Source organism: Cupressus sempervirens, chromosome 9, assembly GCF_028749045.1.
Source record: "Cupressus sempervirens isolate cs-2001-9-10 chromosome 9, ASM2874904v1, whole genome shotgun sequence".
In the NCBI taxonomy this organism is placed as follows: domain Eukaryota; kingdom Viridiplantae; phylum Streptophyta; class Pinopsida; order Cupressales; family Cupressaceae; genus Cupressus; species Cupressus sempervirens.
This window is the reverse complement of record NC_143126.1, coordinates 10,354,036-10,378,357: the sequence shown is the minus strand read 5'-3', so window position 1 is coordinate 10,378,357 and position 24,322 is coordinate 10,354,036. Positions and strand designations below refer to the sequence as shown.

The 24,322-nt window shown below is 40.2% G+C and overlaps 1 protein-coding gene across 2 annotated transcripts in view; it reads left to right on the top strand.

Annotated features, from left to right (window-relative positions):
* LOC149537376 (adenylate kinase family protein) overlaps positions 1-24,322 on the top strand; it is a 409,112-nt gene that overhangs the window by 81,618 nt on the left and 303,172 nt on the right. Inside the window, exons 3-5 of one of the 2 annotated variants that reach the window (XM_089802872.1) lie at positions 11,682-11,810; positions 11,904-12,038; positions 16,510-16,656. In XM_089802872.1, coding sequence (XP_089658998.1) covers positions 11,682-11,810; positions 11,904-12,038; positions 16,510-16,656 — 411 coding nt within the window. The remainder of the gene's footprint in view (positions 1-11,681; positions 11,811-11,903; positions 12,039-16,509; positions 16,657-24,322) is intronic. The other variant, XM_089802873.1, reaches the window with a different exon arrangement.

Below are 24,322 nucleotides of genomic sequence, written 5' to 3'. Positions count from 1 at the left end.
TTCGAAGGGACCCGTCGGCTGATACACAATTTCTACCGACAACATCATCCCCCCCAAAAAGAAAAGTCGTCTCCTGACGACTATTACAAAATCTCTGAGACAAATCAACAACCAAAATACATTGACTGACTAACTGGTCTTCAACACTGTCACCTTAGCCAATCTGACATCTGACCTCTATAGCCACCTGTGCCACTTTCTGCCTTCCAATTCCGAGTACACTGAACCAAGTGTCGCTGCACTGCCTCCAATTGGATGATCATCTCCTCCCGAGCTCTCTACGCATCCACCAAGACAGCCTCACGGCCAACACCTACTCTCAGTGCCTCTAGTACACAGACACTCCATGCCTGTAGTAGCTCTTAGTCTTCTCAACTGGTCAGACTTCCACGACTGATATCCGCAACGACTGGGGGTCCAAGGGGCAACGCCCCTGGCGGGGTCGAGGGGCAGCGCCTGCACCAAATTAGCACTTCGAAACCCACAGAAAAATGCACGGAACACACCGTTTCTATCATGTTCTATCGATTCTACACTCTTTCTGGCAACCGCTAGTTCTTCCTCTACCCTGTGGCATCATCTGTTACTCATTTTGAGCATTCTTGATTTGTCGACGTCTTTTTTCTTTCTTTTTCTTTTTAGAAAACCTCCTGTCACCCTTCTGTGCTACCAAATAGAAGCTGTACGCCCAAACCCCACTCTTCAGAATTTGTATTCTTGCAATCCAAATCCGTACACATGATATGCTTGAAAAATCCGTACAATTACCTTGCGTTCCAAATTATAATTTTCGTATGTTGTCTTTACTTCCAAATTCCGTACGCCGTATGGCCAAAATCCGCAGTGTCAATGGCTTTCCTCAAAAATCCGTGTAGCACATGTAGAAATCCGTACGGATCAAACCCCTAAAAATCCGTACGGTCACTATACTAGAAATTCGTACCATTACTGTTGTTGAAAATCCGTACTGGGATATCGTACGGTGATTTCAATAAAGTCCATACGTTAACCTTCTCAGGCTATTAAAATCCGTACGGTGGTCCCAATGTTACAATATGCAGCTCTTTAAAAATCGTACACCGCCAAAAAACCGTACTATAATAAAACCGTACATCAGCCTTCAGTTAAAATCCGTACATTGTATTAAAAACCGTACTATAGCAAAACCGTACACCTTCAAATATGAAAAACTGTACAGTGCTACCTTTTCCTTCAAATATGGAAGCCGTACGGTATTCTTCCCTTCAACTATGAAATTCGTATGGTACTTTTTTTTTTTTTCAAATATGGAAACCGTACGGTATTCTTCCCTTCAACTATGAAATCCGTACGGTACATATGGAAGCCGTACGACACTTTTCCCTTCAAATATGAAACCGTACGGTACTTTTCCCTGAAAATCGTACGGTACTTTTTTTCATTCTCTCTTTTTTTTTTTTTAATAATTTTTTTTTTAAAATTAATTTTTTTTTCAATAGCAAAGTCAGTTTTCCCTCCGATCGTCGACATCGTCGGTCTGCAATGACGAAGGGGTCGCCCGAAGGCCATTCTCTGACCAGAAGTCTTCCGGTCGTGGTATACCTTCAGCTTCAAGCCATTCATTGCCTGAGGCACTTCCTGCCCATCCAAAGTCTATAATTTTATTGCTCCATTGTCCCCTACTTCCCGGATTTGATACGACCCGACCCACTTAACTTTGAACTTGCCTGGTTTGATCTCATTCCGGTCATCGTACTTCAACACCCACTGTCCGAGTTGAAACCTGCTACGCCTGTTTTGTGTCATCTCCATAATGCCCAGTTTGTTCCCGAAGCTCGCTACCATGGACTCCGTCAGCTGCCCCTTCTATCCGTCAATAACACATTCACTCTGTACTGCTACAACTTTTATTGAACCCTTCCTCTTTGTTGCCCGTGTAGACTGTATCGTGTGTCTTCCTTGCTGTTGGTACCTTTCTGCTATATTTGTGGTTCGACGTAATACTTTCTTCCGGCGCAATCGTACAGTAGAATCTTTCCTTCTTTTGGGTTCGTACTGTATGTTTTGTCCTTCAGCTTCAGTCATATCCTCGTTTTCTTCTTCGGCTTCTCTGTGTTGCTTCGAAAATTCATTTCTTCCTTCGGCTTCTCCATGTTCCTTCAAACATTCATTTCCTTCGTCGGCTTCTCTGTGTTCCTTCGAACATTCATTTCCTCCTTCGGCTTCTCTGTGTTCCTTCGGACATTCATTTCCTCCTTCAGCTTCTCTGTGTTCCTTCGGACATTCATTTCCTTCTTCTTTCTTACCTTTGTCGATCCTTAGCATATTACAACTTGGAAAGAGCTCGTAATCCTCTATCTGCCAGTGGTAAAGACCATTTACTGAATCCAGATCCTCATCTCCTTCCAATCGTAGGACTCCCTCCTGATCGGGTTCCATACTCTGCCTCCTCTCATCATCTTCTCCTTCGGAATCCGACGATAGAGCTTCTTCTCCAACCATCTAAGTGTGTAGATCGATGACATACTTTCGGCCTTTGCTTTCAAGTGATAAAGTATTTTTCTTCCAATCGTGTTTTGCCTTGGCTTGTATCAACCACCCTCGGCCCAGAATGGCATCATATCCTCTCCGCTTTAGTGGGATCACGACAAAGTCCAACAGGAACGGTTGTGTTCCAATCGTCACTGGTTGCGCTGTGAGTACTCCCAATGGCTTGATTCCATGTTGATCGGCCGTTAGCAGCTGGAATGTAGGCGGCCATAATGTCGGCTGTCTCAACTTTTTTCAGGTGTCTTCAGGCAACACATTGACACCGAACCCTCCGTCCACAATTGTTTCCGTCAATACAGTCCCGAGAATTCTCATTTTGACGACTGCCGGATGGCATCCGGATGAGAGGGCTAACAGCATCGGATCTTCTGCACTTGCGCCACTTTCCTTCTCCTTTTTGTCCATTGTACTTGCTCCACTTTCCTGCTTCCTTCCATGTTCTCTTGGTAGTTGAGCTGCGGGAACTATGTTTGTGAGTGCCGATCGGAGCTGAGGCATAGTGAGTAACAGATCACTTATCCTGATAGGTATCTCGACTTGCAAAATTTGCAGTACGATGTTCTGTTCTGCGTAGTTCCTTACGAAGGTACTAGGCGTGTCCTTCAGGTGTGCCATTTCTGCCTACGTTGCTCTCTGGATCTCTTCCCGTGCTTCCTCCAGTTTCTTCTTTTCCTCCGTCGGATCAGGGTATAGCTTCGCCTGCTTCCGAGTGATTGCCAGAACTTCTTCCTCGCCTGTCCCGACAGTAATCAAGTTTACGCCAGACTTCGGGCACTTAGCATCGTCATGATTGCCAGGTCCACACCATCGGCATAGCAACTTCGGTGTGTTTGCCGTTGTGCACTCTCGGGCAAAGTGACCCCACAGATTGCATGCACGACATTGAACTATCGGTCGGCCATTCGCATCATACTGGATTCGACTTCTTCCGCCATTATTGTTGTTGCTGCTATTGTTGTTGTTTTGACCGTGCCGGTTGTTTCTGTATCCGCCCGATGTGGCACCTTCCGTACTGGTGTTCCCGTTCCCTCTTTACGGGGATGCCTCCTGCGTGAGGAACACTTGCTACGGTGTTCTTGTTTTCAGATTGAACGGGCATTCCTTTATCGAGTGTCCCATGATCTGGCAGATCTCGCAAAATTGCTCTTTCGGGCATGATCCCTTCGTATGGCCTTCTTTCTTGCACTCTGTGCACCATAGGTCGTTGCCCTTAGTCTCCTTGTTCATGTTTTTGAACTCCCTCATCATCCGAAGCATGTCCTTCTGAAGAGCACGAACTTTCTTGCTGCTGCCTTCATCGTCGCTGCTATCTTCTCTTGAAAGCTCGTCGTCATCTGAATCGGATGAGCTGGTCTTCTTCTTCTTCTTTGTCTTCTGTTCACTTTCGAGGTTCAATGCCCAATTGTATACTTCAGTATATGTCGATGGTGGCACAATCTTCATCTTTTTCCGCAGCTTCAGGTGAAGGCCTTCAATGAACCATCTTTTCTGGAGCCCATTTGTCGGCTTATTCTCCATTTTATTGATTAAGTCGTTCAACCTCCTGGCGAAGACCCGTACTGTTTCATTCTTCTTTTGTTTGGTATTGAATATCTCCGCTACAATTTCATTATCGTCGCACAGAAGTTGAAATTTTGCGATGAACTCCTTAATGTTATTTCAACTGAATAACTTTTGTGGATCAGTATCAGTAAACCAATCAATCGCAACACCCCGTAGGGTAGCGGGAAATTGTCGGATCCATTCGTTTGTATCTGTTATGCCATTTGCCCTCCAGATCGTTTCACATGTTTTGCAATGTCGAATGGGATCAACTGCTTCCTCACCATCAAATTTAGACAACTTTTCTTTCGGACCTGCCATTATCACTGTATGTTGAGGGTTTTGTTGTGTACCTACGCTGTTTTGCACTCCCGCGCTGTTTTGAGCACCTGCGCTGTTCTGAGCTCCCGTGCTGTTTTGAACACCCGCGCTGTTCTGCACACCCGCGCTGTTCTGGACACTCGCGCTGTTTGCAACACCCGCGCTATTTTGGACTTCCCCATTGTTTGGTGAAGAGGGTTCGTCAACCGAAGCTGTTCATTCTGGAAGTATATCTCGGACGAAGAGGTCACTCCACACTCGTGCTCTTTCGGCACTCCGAGCCGTGCGAGTCGATCTCCTTCCGTCAGGATTCTCTTCCCGTGGCGTATGCAGGTTCGGAAACTCCTTCCTCGCTTCTTCCACCAAATCAAGCTGTTGTCGAGTCTCCTTCAACAATCCTTCCGCACTCCTGTTTCCGTCGGCAATCTTCTGGAATCTCCTTCGGCGCTCTGTCTGTTGAGCCAGAATTAAATTTTCCTGCGCAACGCATATGTCATCTTTTTCCTTCAGCTTATTCTTATCTTTGTTCAACTGATTCGGCATTTAATTCATATCCGCTTGCCTGCGTACCAGGTCCATCGGGCAACAGCGCCAAATGTTTACCGCATAGATTAATTAAGAAACGCACACAAATAATGGACACGAACACGAACAACAGAACTCTTCTTATTATTATTCGCATATGCCAGAACATTACATTATGCTTGAATGATATGATCTGATGATAAGATGAATACAATGCTTCCCGAAGGGGTTATAAATACTTTGCGAAGAACTTTCCCAAAGGAGTCCGTTGGCCACATACATGTCGTTACATAGAAACCTTTCCGAAGGGACCCGTCAGCTGATACACAATTTCCTTTCCGAAGGGACTCGTCGGCTGATACACAATTTTCTTTCTGAAGGGATCCGTCGGCTGATACACAATTTCTACCGACAACATAGTTGAAGGTGCGACCCATTATGCTGCCATCCCTCCTATTTCCACTTCCTTAGATCTCTAGATTCAAGCATAGGCAAAGGCGCCAAAATGTTATCTGCCTAACTCTAACTGTATTATTCTTTAAAATACATAGTAATCCTTCAAACAGTTGTGAGCGACTATAGATCATAAAGGACATAACATGAATACCCAAAGATATCACAAAATTCTGAATAACAAAGTGCAGCAAATGGCAGATTTTATCTTTCATAGCACAGTATTTTTGTGCAATCAAGAACAATCTAAATTATTTCGACCTTCATACAAATAATACTCAATGGTTGGTTAAGTTTGCCAAATGTCAGCAAGTGGTACAGTTTCAGAATAAATGTTTTATTATAGTACCCAATTAACTAACAAAAGTATCATTCATGGTAGATGATTCGCAAATTATCCTAAATGTGTTAAGAAAAAGAGAGACCCGAAACTGGATTGTTAATTCTAAATTTGAATATGCTCTACCATAGTTGATAAATTTGAAGAGACAATCATAAAACATATTTATAGGGAAGGCAATAGAGAAGCGGACAATTTTGCTAATAAAGGAGTAGATGGAGAAGAGATTCTAATAAGACAAGCCAATTTGATAAGTTAGATACTTGCTCTAGACTACTGTGTAGGAAAGTATATTTCCTAATGAGGAAACTAAATTCTAAACTCGAATAAGTTTTAAGATAATCAATAAATTTGAAGATACTAGCATTAAATATATATATTGAGAAGGAAACAGATTAATGGATACATTAGCAAATAAAGGAGCAAATGTTGAGACTCTCTGTTAAAGAATTATTAGATCTTCTAATCCTAAATCCAATTCTTAGATTTAAAGTAAACAATTACAAATTTTCATTAAAATTATTCAGGCATAGGAAGAAAACCAATTAACTGAATTATTTGTATCTAGAGTTGGAGATTGCCCAGCTTAGTATTTTTATCCATAGCAGAAATTATTTCAAACAATAAGAGATTGATATATTAATTTCTTTTGTTATGTTTTTTTTCTCTTTTAATGAATACAAATAAATAAGATTACATGGGTTTTTTTCTCTTTCCTCTCTATATGATTTATTAAATAGAGTAAACTCTAACGACGATCTTGGCCAAGAACGAGTGTATGTAGACGTTCTTCAAGATAAATAATGGAAGCTATCAGATAAAGAAGGATATTGTATAAAGAGGGAAGATAGAGAAGAATCGTAAAGGAAGGAAAAGCTATTTGGATCATAATATAAAAGTATCTTGGAGGTCTTGGGTTTGAGTGTACTCAAGCTTAGTAAATGATAAAAACTAATTACAACACAATAATTAATCTTGGCTTTAGTGTCTTACCGATAAAAAAGAAAAGAAAAAAAGAAGTATCTTTCATGGCATAATTACTGTCTGCAGAAGCCAAATCTTTGAGCATTTCGTAATCTTTGTAATTGATAGAAATCTCAGCTTTTACTTGATAGGTTTTCTGTGTGTTTAGGACTTTGAAGGCTGCCAAGGTGGGAATGAATAGTAACTAATGGATAACACTTTCAAAAGCTGCATTGGATCCTCATAATTTCAGGAAGAATGAGATTTTTTTTAGAAGAAATATTGAAACACAGAGGATGTATAATTTTCTTATATCTTGAATATACATAAAAGCCAAAACCTAGCTTCCGGTATTGCTCCACTCTTTTCACGCACATCTTAGGCTTACTTAGAGAGAGAATTTTTCATTCATCCAAGCTAAAGCATGGTAGGTAGACCAGTAAGTAATTATACTTTTCTCAGAATAGCTTGTTTTAATTCCTCACAATATTAAATATCACCAAGAAGTTGTAATATCCCCATCATAAAATAGTTTATTAATCAAATTTTTGTTAATGGGCTGATTGATTTAAAATATCTTGGACCCATTTTAGTTTTGTTTCCGCAGGTAAGTTTAGCAATCGACTATCTTTGTACACCCTCAAAAAGTTTTCCAGAAGGGTATTTAAACATGACTTGTAGGTAGTTGTAGGTATGCAATTTGGATTATTTTCTCTGTATTGCGAATTTTGGAATTGAAAGACCTTTCCTATTTGGTTTATCCAATTTCGGTGGGATTTAACCCTCACCCTATTTTGTCGCATGTAACACTTTGTTCGGATCTGGCAAATCGGAGCATCATCTTTCGGCATATAATTATTGAAGGATATTCATGTTCAAATCTTCATTCTTGTTTAGTTTTTGTATGATAAAATTCGGGCTTAGTTGTTTAGGGTGCATAACTATCTTCCATCCATACTTCATCCGCGACTGGCAACCTTCATTCTAATTCCATACTACAACTCTACCACCGTACGACCTCCTAGCTTCTTGTATTGTCGCCTTAGCTCACCGTATTGCATTCATTGTTCACCCTACTGCATCCATAGCCTATTGTACAACCTCCATAGCCTACCATACGACTTGTATAAGTATATTGTATGACCATCCATATTCCTACTGTACGGGTTTCCTACAGTCACCGTACGACCTTCAGTGCTTAGTTGTTACACCTCCACCATACGATCATGTTGGCCTACTATAGGGCTGCCGCATACTCTACCGTATGGACTTCTTGTCTACTCCTGCTCACATCTTCCTAGGCTTCGTACTGGTTTCCTTTAGCCTTGTTGTATGGTCGTTCAGGGTGCGTAACTGGTCATTTGGCAACTGCGATGAACGAAACATTATAGTGGTATCAGAGCTTCAATCCTGCTAGTGTGTGTATAGTGAATGAGAGTTTATAGCCAGAAGAGAAGAATAACCCATTCCGTTGATAGAATGGCTGCCGAACTGAAAACCATAGCTGTTGAACTCGTGGCACTACTGAGAGAGCTTGTGAGGAATTAGGCATAGAGCAATGATACTTAGCGACTCATGGAAGAGACTCTCAAGAAGTTGGTAGAGAATAAAACATCCAGAGAACAAAATGGTCATAATGCGGACTTGGTGTTGGGTAAAGTAAACCCTCATCCTGTACGGTCTTGACCTTCCATGCCATTTTTTCCCCCACGGACGGAGGCACCACCCGGAGGGAAGCAACCGACCTTTGAAGAAATGCAAAAACAACTGAGAGAAGATTGGAAAAATGCAATTTGGATTATTTTCTCTATATTGATTATTCTTGTTGGAGTTTTCTGTTATTTGCCGTTTCAGAAGTGAAAGACCTTCCCTATTTGGTTTATCCAGTTTCAGTGTGATTTAACCCTCACCCTATTCCATTGCATGTAACCCTTTGCTCGAATCTGGCAAATCGGAGCATCATCTTTCGGCATATAATTATTGAAGGATATTCATGTTCAAATCTTCATTCTTGTTTGGTTTTTGTATGATAAAATTTGGGCTTAGTAGTTTAGGGTGCATAACTATCTTCCATCCATACTTCATTCGTGACTGGCAACCTTCATTGTAATTCTATACTGCAACTCTACCACCGTACGACCTCCTAGTTCCCTGTATTGCCTTCTCAACTCACTATATTGCATTCATTGTTCATCGTACTACATCTATAGCCTACTGTAAGGCCTACATAGGCTACCGTGCGACCTCCATAGCCTACTATACGACCTGCATAAGTATACCGTATGACCCTCCATATTGCTATTGAACGAGTGTCCTATAGTCACCGTATGGTCTACAGTGCCATCTTGGCTTACCGTACGACTGCCACATACTCTATCGTATAGACCTATTGTCTACTCCTACTCACTGTACCATCTTCCTAGGCTTTGTATGACTTTCCTTCAGCCTTGTCGTATTGTCGTTCAGGCTGTGAAACTGGTCATCTAGCAACTGCAACGAACGAAACATTACAATGGTATATCCTACAAAGATTATGCAGATCTGAGAATGAGTTATTCGGGAGGTGGAAACGGAGGACACCTTAATGATGATCTTAGGAGGAAGTTGAGTAAAGTAAATCTGTCACCATTTGACAGGTTTTGGAACCATATCTCTGCAAGCGTGGGTAATGAATGTAGATACTTACTTCCAACTTAATCCCATGCCAGAAGAAGAAGCAATTAAATTTGCGGCCTTACACTTGGAGGGAGTTGCGCATGAATAGTGGCATCACGACACCATCACACTGGGGCATGATCAAATAAATATCTATGCGGAATTCACTAAGAGATTGATAGATTGATTTGACAGTAAAGATCCAAATTTCAATTTCAAAGATTTGGCACAAGTGAGGCAAATTGGATTGGTTGACTAGTACATTGTGAAATTTCAAAAACTCTCTATTTTGGTCACAGACATCTTTGAAAGAAGACGGATAATGCTCTTCATGGACGGATTGATAGAACCACTAAAGGGTTGGGTAAAAGGGTTCAATCCTGCCACCCTGTCGGAGGCCATTAAGAAGGCAAGGAGTATGGCATCATAAACAACATCATCCTCACGAAGTTACTCACATTCCAAACCGCCGGTGTTTTCGAGGGACAAAGATAACAAACCTTCACCGAGAAAGCCGACGTTGGACGAAGCTACCAGACAGGAGCTCCGAAGGAAGAAACTATGTTTCAACTGCAAAGGACAATGGTACTCCCCTAATAATAATTGGGTGATTGGCCCTACTATTTTAAGGGGCTGGGACCCCATAGAATTGTAGGACACAGATGCCTCGGGAAAGGAAAAATCCACTACATTGAGGTCATGTCTGATGATGAGGATGAACAAGAAGATATACCCTTTTACGACAAGCAACCCCATGAGGACACCAAAATGGTTGGTTTGAAATGTATGGAAAGAATTGCAGCATTGGTATGACACGGAGGAACTATCGCTCCATCCGGTAGCCCGAGGTGCACGATTTTTCGTGTATGGGGAACCCTTCAAGGACAAAGGGTTATAGTGATACTCGATAGCGGAGCCACCTTAAACTTTATAAACTCATCTATGGTGAAGCAAAGAGGTCTACCTATGGATACACACGTAGGATTCTAGGTCAAGGTTGCCAGAGGAACTCTTTTGCCCAGGACACATCTTGTTCCTTAGCTAAGTATCACAATGGTGAATGACATGGTGACCGAGGATTTCTTCATAGTGGACCTTGATGACATGGAGGTTATTCTGGGCATACAGTGGATGGAGACACTTGATGAATACAGTCAAAGCTTCAAATGGATGACGTGATGATTTAACCTTTGTATGATTGAAAGACCTTTGTACGATGATTTAACTTGAAGTGAAAGACCTTCCCTATTTGGTTTATTTGGTTTCAGTGGGATTTAACCCTCACCCTATTCCATCGCATGTAACACTTAGCTCGGATTTGGCAAATCGGAGCATCATCTTTCGACATATAATTATTGAAGGATATTCATGTTCAAATCTTCATTCTTGTTTAGTTTTTGTATGATTAAATTCGGGCTTAGTAGTTTAGGGTGCATAACTATCTTCCATCCATATTTCATCTATGACTGACGACCTTCATTGTAATTCCATACTGCAACGCTACCACCATACGACCTCTTAGCTCCCCATGCTACCTTCTTAGCTCACCGTATTGCATGCATTGTTCACCGTAGTGCATCCATAGCCTACCGTATGGCCTACATAGCCTACCATACGACCTCCATAGCCTATTGTACGACCTCCATAGCCTATTGTACGACCCTCCATATTCCTATCGTACGGGTGTCCTATAGTCACTGTACGACCTTCAATGTTTAGTCGCTACACCTCCACCATATGGCCATGTTGGCCTACCGTACGGCTGCCACATACTCTACCGTATGGACCTGTTGTCTACTCCTCCTCACCGTACCATCTTCCTAGGCTTTGTACGGCTTTCCTTCAGCCTTGTCGTATGGTCGTTCAGGGTGTGTAACTGGTCATCTAGCAACTGCGACGAACAGAACATTACACAAGTTGTCTTAAAAAATGTCTTTGTTGCTAGTTGATTCCACTCTAATTCTGATGTTTGTTTCTTTCCATCTTAGCGGTTTATATATGCTCCCCCTGAAATGCCCACTTTAATATATGGGTCCTAAGCAGTGAGTATTCAGATAGATCTGTCCTTTGTGATCAGGATCAAATACACTATTAAGCGATCTAAAAACCAGAGAGGTAAGGAGGGCTTTAGAGCTTTATATCAATAAACAATTTATATTTGTGAGTAAAAATCTTGGACCATTTCACAAGGACATTTCTGTACTTCTTCTTTTATGGTTAATGAATTCTTCTTTTATGGTTAATGAAATTTAGTTTCTCCAACTGTATGGCATACTTATCTCATTCAATTGAAAGTTTTTCTTTTTCCTTACAAGGCATCACCATGAATAGAGAATTATTAATACTTTTGCAGTATGGACTAGTACATATCTCAACTGGAGACTTGCTGAGATCTGAGATCACTGCTGGAACTGAAACTGGGGAAAAAGCAAGGGAATTCATGGAAAAAGGCCTATTGGTTCCTGATGAAATTGTTGTCACAGTAATATAATATTAATTTGATCTTTCACATTAGTTTGTCTTTCTGAATTGATTTGTGGTCATTTCTTGTCATTAAAATAAGATCATGCTGTAGATAGTAAAGAGGCGTCTCACACAGCAAGATGCACAAGAAATGGGATGGCTGCTTGATGGATATCCACGGAGCTTATCACAAGCAATGGTTCTTGAGAATCTTGATATCAAGCCAGATCTATTTATTGTATTGGATGTATGTGATGTCTATCCTTCACTGAAATATGCTTTAAATTATCAAGAGTAATAAGAATTGAGCTATTAAACTCGATTATGAGTTAAATGTGTGGATCCTAACTAGAGTATAAGACTACAAATTCTTTACATACATGATGACTTAGCTGAAATGCTGATATACGTCAGCATAATTTTGTAGAAATTTCAATGATTCAATGAATTTTATAATACCAACCAGTTAATGTATTGAATGCTTTGTAACTTTGTAGTTTTTTAAATTTGTAATGCTGGTTCATTATATCAATTGTTGGTTTGAAATCCTTAATCTTGAACTATATGTATTAGGAGAAGATTCAACAGTTTAATTTGATTTCAAATCAAGATAGATTAAACTAAATAGTTCCGAGGAAGGAGGACTGTTATGCTAAACTGTAGAAAACCTAGTTATGATTCCATGATTGCATTGCCTGTTGTTGTGATTGGTCTATGTTGTAGATTCCATGGAGAGGATTTAGAGCTACTGACCTTTTACATCAGCTCTTTTAATAGATAATCTCAAATGTATTGTAGAGTCAGCATATATGTAGAAGATTTAAAGCTATTAACCTTTTAATTCAACCCACGTGAAGACAATCTCAGATTCATTATAGAGTTGGCATATTTATAGAAGATTTAGAGCCATTAAACATTTACATCAGTTCCTGTCAGACAATCTCAAATGGATTGTACAGTAAACATATAGATTCTTAAAATTCAAATAATATACAAATCTTCCTATATTGTATCAACTTTTCTGCTCATGGGCTTATTCTGTATTGTTTTTCTAGAATATACAGAGCATACATGTGAGAATCTAAATTCATAGCATATGGATGACAAACTGTAAATTTGCCAAGGTTTTCATACAGCCTCTCAATTGCTATGGTCTCACATCTGAAAATGGATGTTTATTATAAATCAAGAGATCAAACTAATTAGTTGTAATGGAAGAGATCAATTTAAGTTGCACCCTACCTTTTTCCGTAACTTCTTTGAATCTGTTTATGTTTTGTGAGTGTTTGATATGAAGATTTTTAATGATAAACGACAATGTGGAAATAGATAATGCAATAGGGAATATATGCAACAATTATGAATGAAAGTAACATCAACATTTAAAATATCAACAACTTGAAATAGCTTCCAGATTCAATAGAGAGTTTAGCTTGGACAGAAATAATAAATATACCATTAAAACAAACAATACCCAAACTGCCAAATTACATCAAAATGGCAATACAAGCACATCCATTTGCCTTTGTTGCAAAATGAGACCAATATTGGTCTGATATCAATAAATTGGGACTTCAAAATTGTTCCAAAACCCTACAAACCCTAGCTGCTCCTTCAAAATGCCATCCACAAATAGAAGTTACGTATGTCTTTTCTGCTCCATATGCTATGCTTACATCCCAATAGGAGTGTATGACTAGCTAGAGGAGAGGTGCAACTTGCATAAAGAGTGTGAATGATTGATTTCTTAACCCTTCAATCTACTCTTCACGTCACCTCTTTGTTCTGAAAGATGTTCACTATCAAACCAAAAGGGACAGTTGGAATTTTGGAAATGAATAAAAAATATTCTAAAATGAAGCCCAAATGTAGTTCCTATGTGGAAGCACCTTTAAATCTACTAGGAAAGATCTCTCTCTCTCTCTCTCTCTCACTCTCTCACTCACTCACTCACTCACTCACACACACACACACACACACAGTAGATGTTCTCTGTGAAGGTTTTTGTTCTCACAGACCCCTTGGAAGAACTCTGTTTAACCAGCAATAACTTCTCATGAAATTTTTAAGCATGAATCCCAAAATGAGCTCAAAAAGTATTTATCTCCTCTCCAGTCGTCACATCCTGTTTGAAAAATAAAATTTATTTAATAATTTTTAAAATTCCCTTATGTCTCCCATGTAGATGCCGCTTTCAAAAATCACTTAAATTTAGTTTAAAAATGCTATCTTATGTTCCTTAGACTCCATTTAATAGACTCACTAAAATAATTTACATAATGTTAAGTAAATTAATAATTTAACTTAAAACAATTAACATTATTTAAGATTCCCTTGATCACCAATATTGCCAGATAAAAATCAACATTGAATGCAACCATAGACTAATTAAAGTGTAACCATTGTCAAGTGACCAAGTCAGTGCCCAATTTGTCACTCAAAATTGCTAAAGTTGAATACATGTTGCTCTATGGTGATGCATTTGAAGCAATTCTGATCATCATTCTTGTTTAATATTGGATTTTCTCCTATAATAAATTATTCCATCTTTCACTTCCGTTATTATCAATGCCTAAGAAAGATTTTATGAAGTCACTTTAAAATGGATAGTTTCTAATATTCTTCATATTGTCCTTTTGGTTTCTGTCCAGGGGCTCACTTTATAGTGAATACCTTGCTTATATTTACAGTGTGTGTAATATCCCTTTCCTAGGTGATAGGTAGGTGAGCAGAGGTTGATCTATTATCTCATTTCTCGTAGGTCAGCAGTTTGTACATGTGACTCAATCAGAGGTTTATGGAGCTTTGCAGAGGTTCTGTGAGCCATTTCAGACACTTGTATGGCAGTTCCTTCACTTTAGGAGTGATTCCTATTTTATAGGGAATGACTGAGAGTTGGTTCCGAGGTGTCTACAAACCATTCCAGATGATCTGAGATCATCTCCTCAGTTTTAGGGAGGGATCCTGTTTTTAAGGGAGGATTGACCACCTGGAGTAGAGCAGTAACCCTTTTAAGAAGTTTTGGTTTGTCGGAGATAGTATCCTTGTTGTCGGTAAATATTGTGTAGCTAACGATTGATGTCATCGGTAATTCTTATGTAGCCGATGGGCCCCTTCGGGAAGGTTCTTGTTATGTAGCTGACGAGCCCCTTCGGGAAGGTTCTTCGGAATGGTATATGTACAACTTTGGATCATGGTTGTAATCATCATTGTAAGCGTTATGTAATCTCTTTGGCATATGCGAATAATAAAAGGAGTACTGCTATTCTTGTTTATTATCTGTATGCATTAATCTATTTACCCCGTACGGTAAACAATCCTATTTTTTAGGGAGAGTTCCTATTTTTAAAGGAGCTGCCAGTTAGCCCGCAAGATTCATGCAACATCAGTGATCGCAATGCTTCAAACAAAATTTAGTTCAGTCCAGATTTGGATTTTATGATAAACCCAGGAAATACTTTAATATTTCCTAAGTTGGCTGTAATAAATAAATTATAATAATGTTACTTTTTATTATTATAATAAACTAATAAAGTAACGTGGTGGGCCCCTCCTTGTGCCACGATGCCTAGGAGACAAAGTTAAGTTGTTTTTAAAAATAACTTAATTTTATAAATAAGGGAGCATAAGGGGGTTGAGGGAGAAAATAATAATTTTTTTTTTCATAAAATAAAATGCAAGGCAAAAACGAATTATGGTTTGAGGTCAATAAAGAAACATGTTGGAAGCCCATTATCATCATTCCAGGTTATTAAATTTTCATACCAGGGCTCGTGAATGGGTTTTCAGCAGTTGAGAGGCTCAAGAATGAAAACTCTTGAGTTTAAGCAGGTCGGACGACTGAAGCAACTGGAGACTAAATTGTTTTTCGATAATTTGTAGTGTGAAGGACAATTCAGAATTTCATCTAGTCATACAAATCTGTTGTGTAGCAGCAATTTTGAATTTGCTAAGCAATTCTCTATGACCATACAGCAGAATAGAAGAACAAGAAAGCTCATTGGAGTTTAAATTCAAGAAAATAAGAACAATTTCACACAAGAGCAGGAAGATCAATCATCATAGTAGCAGATTATAAAGGGTTCAGATTTATTTCATCCCCTCAAGAGCTGCACAGTCTTCCAATCCAGCAGATGTTAGCATAGGGAAAAGTACAGTTGCAGGCCCAGGTCTATTTTATGCCCAGAACTATGATCTTCAGCCAACAACTTCAGATTTTGGAATAAATATAAAGTTATCAGCAATAATTCTTCATATCTGTTATGGTATGGTTTCCTGTAGCGTTCTGTGGCAATACATAAATAAATAATTTGTTTTAGATTATAGTATATTTCCAGTTTGCAGATGTTTGTTCAGAGTAGTTTATTATTTTGCATCAATAGTTGGCGAAAATCCAACAAATCCAAAAACCACAAAAACACATATTGCAGAAAAAACAAAATGAAAAACGAAAGACTTTCCCTATTATTTCGCTGGTCAAAAGAAAAAGTTCAGGGAAAACCATCAGCGTTTTGCTCAAAATCGTATTAGGAATCTTTCAATGTGATTGTGAAAGGAGGCTTTGGGAAAACTTGTTGAAATCTTCAATACCAGTTCATGGATTTAAAATTGAAACTAACAATGTCCCAAAACGAATAATTTGTATTAATTTTTCTTCATAGTTTCTAATGCTTTATAGTTTTGTTTCTGTAACTTGCAACTTTGCATTTTATGCACAGGTTTCTGATGAAATACTTATTGAAAGAGTTGTGGGAAGGAGAGTTGATCCTATTTCAGGAAAGATTTACCACATAAACTATTTGCCTCCAGAGACTGAGGAAATTGCAGCAAGGCTCACGCAACGTTTTGATGACACAGAGGAAAAAGTATGATGATCAACATAAGTTTTGTGCTTTCAAGTTTATTATATGATTTGTTGTCATTTTTTGATGAAATCTCAAGATTCTACTTCAAACAGAAGAGACTGTCACCAAGTAATTGCAATCATTGATATGACGCAAAAAAGATAAATGCAAGCATTATGTTTATTATAGTGTTTCAAATGTACCTCTAAAGAATATTTCTAGCTAATGCCTTTAACGTGCATGGAGCTATCCGGGTTATCCAATTGAATTCGATGATTAGTCCTTAGTTTGTACTTTGTATGCATCTTTGTTACAAAAGTCATCTTGTCTTTTGTTGCTTCTCCCTTTCTCTTGATTCTTGTGATCTCACAATGTCTCTTAATTAGTTAGCTTATTTGGGTCCTTTCCTTATTTTTCCAACAAAGATATAAAAGCATTTTAATAAAAGGGCCATAGTTGGCGGAAATAGAAGGGATAGAATTATGAATAATAGCTTATGGGCATGCAGATTTCTAGAAAGAGGTACTATAATCCCCAAGTCAGTTGGTAGCTTCTTCATGATAGATCATTAAGTTCCAAATTGATATTCATGAAAATGTGGGGGCTATTTTAAGAGAAGAATCTCATTAATATTTTTACTCGTTACTGCTACCATTTAGAGGGAAAATGGGGTGTTTGAATCTGTACCCTGCTGGTGCTATATATCGATCTGTTTGGATCTCTTTGGGAGGACTGCCATTTTTCATATAACAAGTATGTATATTCAGAGCAGCAACATATTGTCATATTGTAATAGGAAGTTTGATCCATAGTTATGTATTGTGATGTCAGAACCTAGTTTGTTTTGGTTGTAGAGGCCTTGTCATCCCAACCTTGTGTTTTCTGAAGTATATCTGCCAACTCTTCAAATGTAGGTTTTTTGCTAGCCATAATTAGATAGGTCACAAGCACTTTATAACGCCTCCTACTAGGGACTGCCTCTTTAACATGTATCATTATACATTTTTATACAATATTGTGTTTTAGTTAAATTAAATGATATTTATTTTGTTCATATTATAGTCCATAATGGTCAGATTTAAGCCTAATCCTTATTTCTTTCTAACCCTAATGGAAGATGGGGAATCACTGTCATAGGGTTGCTGAAACCATCTCCATAATTAAGTCCAATGGTTTCATTAACTATTGCCAATATTAACACTTGATCCAAGGATTCATGAACATTTGTCAATATCACCACTTGGGAGGCATGTAATTTGGGCATTGAATTGTGAACCTCTTCCTATACAAACTAACCTTCCCTTCGGAAGGCATTATTGAAAGATTAAGATTATGACACCATAGTCTTCCATTGATGAAGGGTGCTCACTTTAATACCACAAACACATAACAAAAACAAAGAAATAACAACAATTTTTGAGAAAAAAAATATGGGCTTATTATTGCCGAAAATGCGAAATTACAGAATTTTGAAATACAATATGCAAACCCACATGGGAGCCTTACAATAATTTGCAACACAGAGCTGCGAACTATCACCCAGAGCTGTCCTAGACAATGTACTAACATTCCCTAAATAGGCATTTTTACACCACTTGAGGAGTTTCTAGACACCAAACCCTAGCCCTTGAGATCGACTAACCCTAAAATTATATATAGACTCGGCCCGATACACCTTTGACACTTATTTTGGAAATTTTGGTTGGCGCAACTTCGGAAGGCCGTAACTTTCAAATTGTTGTTCTGATTGGCTATTATAACTCATTTTCAGAATCCTCAGCTTCTGATCTAAAGGGCCCAACTTGCGCAAGCTTCAGTCAACCCCATTTTGGAGTCCATCCGGGGCCTCTAAGCCCTTCAACATTGACCGTGAAGTTTTTATACCAAAATTGCACATCAAAACTCCGCAATAACTTCAGGAATACTCATGATATGGCACTAAGCCTCAACTGGTTGGCTGATATATCCATAATGAACATCCACCTCTAAAATTAGGACATTTCGAGCTCGTATGACTGACTTACTATGTAGCAAGCCTCCAGAAACAACAAATTTGCATTGACACAACCCTTATTCAAGAAACAAAAAGGAAATATTTTTCGGTGATGAAAGATTGCTCTTACACCTAGGATGCTCCTGCATTAGACACCAAGGGTAATTTGAGAAGTGACCCCATCATGTCTCTGGTGTTCAGAGGAACACCAAGACAGTTATCCTCCTCCCTTGCTCGCCATGATGAATCTTCTATTGTTCTCCCTTTCCATTTGACCAGGTACTCTTCATAAGTTTTGTTCCTTGTATTTTTGCCAACATGGCTGTCCAATATCTCCTCGATCTCCTATGTAGTTGAGTTAGCTGCTGGAATACTCCATTGTGTTTTGGCAATGTCATCTCCATCTCCTCCTTCATGATATATTGTCAGATCTAAAATGTTAAATATTGGTGAAATATTCAGTTTAGCAAGCAACTTTACCTAATAGGTATTTCTAAAATATGCCTTTTCACTATCTTGCACGGCCCAAACTTCTTCAGTTTTAGCTTATTATATGTATCCACTGAAATATGCTCCTTTCTCAAATGAACCATGACTTCATTTGCAATCCAAAATTCTTTATAGCTCATTTTCACATCTACCTTAGCCTTGTATTGTGTATTCATCTTAATAATGTGCTTCCCCACCTCCTCATGGATGTTCTTTAGATGTTCAGCAAAATCTTCCGCTTTAGCACAACTTATTTTTCCTTTATCCTGTCAGCCGACTGGATTGTCGTCGGTGTTTCTGTAGCCGACGGAGTAATTGTTGTCGGTGTTTCTGTAGCCGACGGAATGATTGTCGTCGGTGTTTCTGTATTCTGTAGCCGACGGGTAAATAGTTTGTAGCGGACATAATGGTTGTGGCCGACAGACTCCTTCGGGAAGGTTCGGCGGATAGTATTTATGTCCCGTCTGGGATCATTGTAATCTATCTTCTATCATCTACTATTACTGATCTTATGAAGCATAATGTATGTCTAGCATATGCGAATATAATTCTGCTGTTCGTGTTCGTGTTCCATTGTCTGTCTATGTTGAATTCTTTACCTGTACGGTAAACATTTGGCGTCATTGCCTTATGAATCTGGAAGGTGGGAGGAATGAAGATTAATGCCAAATCAGCTTAACAAGGATCGGAATAAGGTCAAGGGAAAAGATGGAATCCGTACTGCGCAAGAGAATTTAATTCTGGCATAGCAAGCCGAACGTCGACGGAGATTTCAGAAGATTGCCAACGGAAACCGGAGTGCCGAAGAATTGTTGGAGGAAACTCGGCAGCGGGTGGAATTGGTGGAAGAAGCACGGGAGGAGTTCTTGAATTTGTATTCGCCGAGGGAAGAAAATTCAGACGGAAGACAATCAACTTGGACGGCTCGTAGTGCCGAGGGAGCATGAGCGTGGAGTGACCTCTTCGTCCAGGATAGACTTCCACGGGAAACAACTTCAGAAGATCCTTCTTCTTCACCAAGGTTCACAGCTGTTGACACCTCAGGTGTGGGAGTGTGGACTGCTGGTGTGGGAGTTCAGACTGCCGGTGTGGGAGTGCAGACCGCCGGTGTGGGAGAACAGACCTCCGGTGTTGGAGTAAACAGCGCCAGTGTTGCAGGACCCAGTAACGCCTCTCTACCAAATTAAGTTCTGATGGCGGGACCCAAAGAAAAGCTGCCGAAGTTTGAGGGCGATGGTACAGCCAACCCCATCCGACATTGTAAGACATGTGAGACGATCTGGCGGGCAAATGGAATCACAGATGCCAACGAATGGGTCAGGCAATTTTCGGCAATCCTACGGGGTGTGGCGATTCATTGGTTTTCGGATACGGATCCACAAAAGCTAAATAGCTGGGATAACATTAAAAAGGAGTTCCTGGTGGAATTTAAACTCTTGCGGGATGATAATGAAATCGTAGCAGAGATTTTCAATACCAAATAAGGGGAGCACGAAACAGAAAATTGCGGAGGAAAATGAAAATTGTACCACCGTCGTCATATGTGGACGCGTATAACAGAGCACTGGACCTTGAAAGTGAGCAGAAGACAAAGAAGAAAACTAGCTCCTCTGATTCTGATGACGACAAGCCTGCCGGAGATGATAGTAGCGACGACGAAGGTAGCAGCAAGAAGGTTTGTGCCCTACAGAAGGATATGGTTCGCATGATGGAGTTTAAAAACATGCAGAAGGAGCCAAAGGGCAATGAACTGTGGTGCACGGAGTGTAAGACCGACGGTCATACTAAAGGATCGTGTCCAAAGAACCAATTTTGTGACATTTGTCAAATCATAGGCCATTCCACAAAAGAGTGCCCCTTTAACATGAAGACAAGAGGATCTCCGCAGGTGTTTCTTACACAGGAGGCTTCCCCGTCGGGCAATAGCGGAAATACGAATAATGCAGATGCCACATCTGGAGGATACAGGAATAATAGCAGAGGGCAAAATAACAACAATACAAATAATAACAATAATAATGGGAGCCGAAGTCGAACTCAGTACGATGCAAACGGACGGCCGATTGTTCAATGCCGAGCATGTAATTTGTGGGGTCATTTTGCGCGGGATTGTACAGCGGCAAACACACCGAAATTATTATGTAGATGGTGCGGACCCGGCGATCACGAAGATTCCAAGTGTCCAAAGTCTGGAGTAAACTTGATCACTGTCGGCACGGATGTAGAGGAGGTTCTGGCAATTACACAGAGGCAAGCAGAGGAAAAGAGAAAATTGGGGGAAGCGCAGGAGGAAATTGCAAAGGCATCGTCGGCGGGGACATCTCATTTGAAGGACATCACCGGCACTTGGGCAAGGAACTTCGTAGAACAAAACATTGTACGACAGATTTTACAAACGAAGATAACGGTCAAGATAAGTGACCTCTTCCTCACAATGCCCCAGTTACGGATGGCCATTTTGAATCATACACCGTTTTCGAAAGCAACGGAGGACACAGGAAGGGACAATAGGGAAGTGATGACAACAAACCCAATGCTGCTGGCACTCACCTACGGATGACATTCGGCGGTCGTCGAGATTGGGATTTTGAAAAATGTTTTGACAGACACAATTGTTGACGGAGGGTCCGGCGTGAATGTGTTGCCGGAGGATACTTGGAAGAAGTTGAGAAAGCTGACGCTGTGGCCACCTACATTTCAGTTGCTCACGGCAGACCAACATGGAATCAAACCGTTGGGAATGTTGAAAGCGCAACCGGTAACTATTGGAACGCAACCATTTTTATTGGATTTTGTGGTCATTCCATTGAAAAGAAAAGGATATGATGCTATTCTCGGACGGACTTGGTTGGTGCAAGCAAAAGTAAAACATGTTTGGAAACGAAATACCCTGTCAATGGAGCACGGAGGCAAAAAATTCATAATTGACCTGCACACACAAATGGTAGGTGAGGAGGCAGCATCGTTAGACTCAGAAGGTGAAGGCGATAGTGACGACGAAAGAAATGACGACGAAGGAAAGAGGAGAATTGAACCGGATGAAGAAGGAATATTGAGACTAGACGGAGCATCGAATGACGACGACCTAGACTCGGTGAATGGCCTTTACCATTGGCAAATAGAAGACTACGAACTCTTTTCGAGTTGTAATATGCTAAGGGTCGACGAAGGTGAGAAAAAGGAGGAAAATGATGGTCCGGAGGAATACAGAGAAGCAAATGACGCAAAGGAGGTTACGGCTGAAGAAGGGAAGGACATACAATACAGACCCAGAAAAAAGAAAAATTCCATCGTCCGGTACACGGTGAACGGACCGCACAAGAAGAAAAGAATGCATGGCACCATAAAATTGGTTGAAGGGTGCCGATAGCAAGAAAATAAGTTAGATGTGTGATGACCGCAGGCACAGTGGGCAACGAAGGTGACACAGAATAGACGTAAGGCCTGGCATGACAAACATCTCAAACTCAACAAGTTTCCGCCAGGGCAGTTGGTACTCAAGTACGACGATCGGGATGAAATCAAACAGGAAAGGTTTAAGGCAAGATGGGTTGGACCATATCAGACCCGGGAGGTCGGCTACAATCAGGTGATAAAATTGGAGACATTGGACGAGCAAGAGGTGCCTCCGATAGTCAACGGATTTAAATTGCAAATATATGGTGCCAGGAAGACTCCATCGCTGTCACAGAATGGCCAGCTGACTCCGTCGTCGTTGCAGAATGGCGATGCTTGGAGGCAAAATTGAGGTGCTGTCTTTATATTTTATTTTATTTTTGTTACAAAAAAAAAAAAAAAAAAACAACACATTCAAATTGTTCAGCATGAGTTACAGATGATGCCAAAGGAAAGGGGACGCATCCGTGGTTGCCAGAAAGAGTGTAGAATCGACAGAAAATGACAAAGATGGTGTGCTCCATGCATTTCTGTGTGGGTTGCGAAGTGCTAATTTGGTCTTGGCGGCGAGGGCTTAGGACCCCGTGGGGGCGCTGCTCCTCGACTCCGTTGGGGGCATTGCCCCTTGGACCCCCAGTCGTTGCGGATATCAGTCGTGGGAAGTGTGACCAGTTGAGAAGACTTGAAACAGCTGTAGGCATGGATTGTCTGTGTACCAGAGGCATTGGGCGTAGGTGTTGGCGGAGAGGCTGTTTTGGTGGATGCATAGACTGCTCGGGAGGAGTGGATCATCCAGAAGGCAGTACAGCGACACTTAGCTCAGTGGACCCAGTGTTGGAAGCAGAGAAAGCAGCAGGGGTGGCTATCAAGGTCAGCTTGAGGAGACAGTATTGTGTTAGCAGAGGCTACAGATGTAACGAGATTAATGTGGAAGTGATGTGGTAGAAGCAGATTTTTTGTTGTAGTCACTCTGATAATGTATTTTGTTTGTTAAATTGTTTAAGATGTTTTGTAATTGTCGTTCGGAGATGACTTTTCTTTTTGGGGGGGATGCTGTCAGCCGACTGGATTGTTGTCGGTGTTTCTGTATTTTGTAGCCGACTGGTAAATAGTTTGTAGCGGACATAATGGTTGTGGCCGACGGACTCCTTCAGGAAGGTTCGGCGGATAGTATTTATATCCTGTCTGGGATCATTGTAATCTATCTTCTATCATCTACTATTATTGATCTTATGAAGCATAATGTATGTCTGGCATATGCGAATATAATTCTGCTGTTCGTGTTCGTGTTCCATTGTCTGTATGTGTTGAATTCTTTACCTGTACGGTAAACATGTCCAATTGTGATGTTCCGATTATAAAATAAATCATTTATCAAACTATTGAGATGAGACGATTGGTTTTCTTGTATATCGGACCCATTCTTGTTTTGTTTCTGTAGTTTGTGTGATTGTCGGCTATCTTTGTACACCCTTGGAAAGTTTTTCTCGACAGGTATTTAAGCACGGCTTAGAGGTAGTCTTTAGGTATGCAATTTGGATTATTTCTTGTACTGCAAATTCCAGTTGGGATTCTTTGTTGTTCGCCATTTTGAAAGTGAAAGATCTTCCCTATTTGGCTCTTCCGGTTTCGGTGGAATTCTACCCTCATCCTTTTCTGTCGCATGTAGCACTTCGCTTGGATCTGGCAAATTGGAGCACTATTCTCTTGCGAATTGATGAAGTCATTATCAAGTTCTCTTATGTTGAATGAATAAGGTATTTCATAAGCATTCTGTGTTTTTCCTTGCATTTTACCATCCCTTCTATT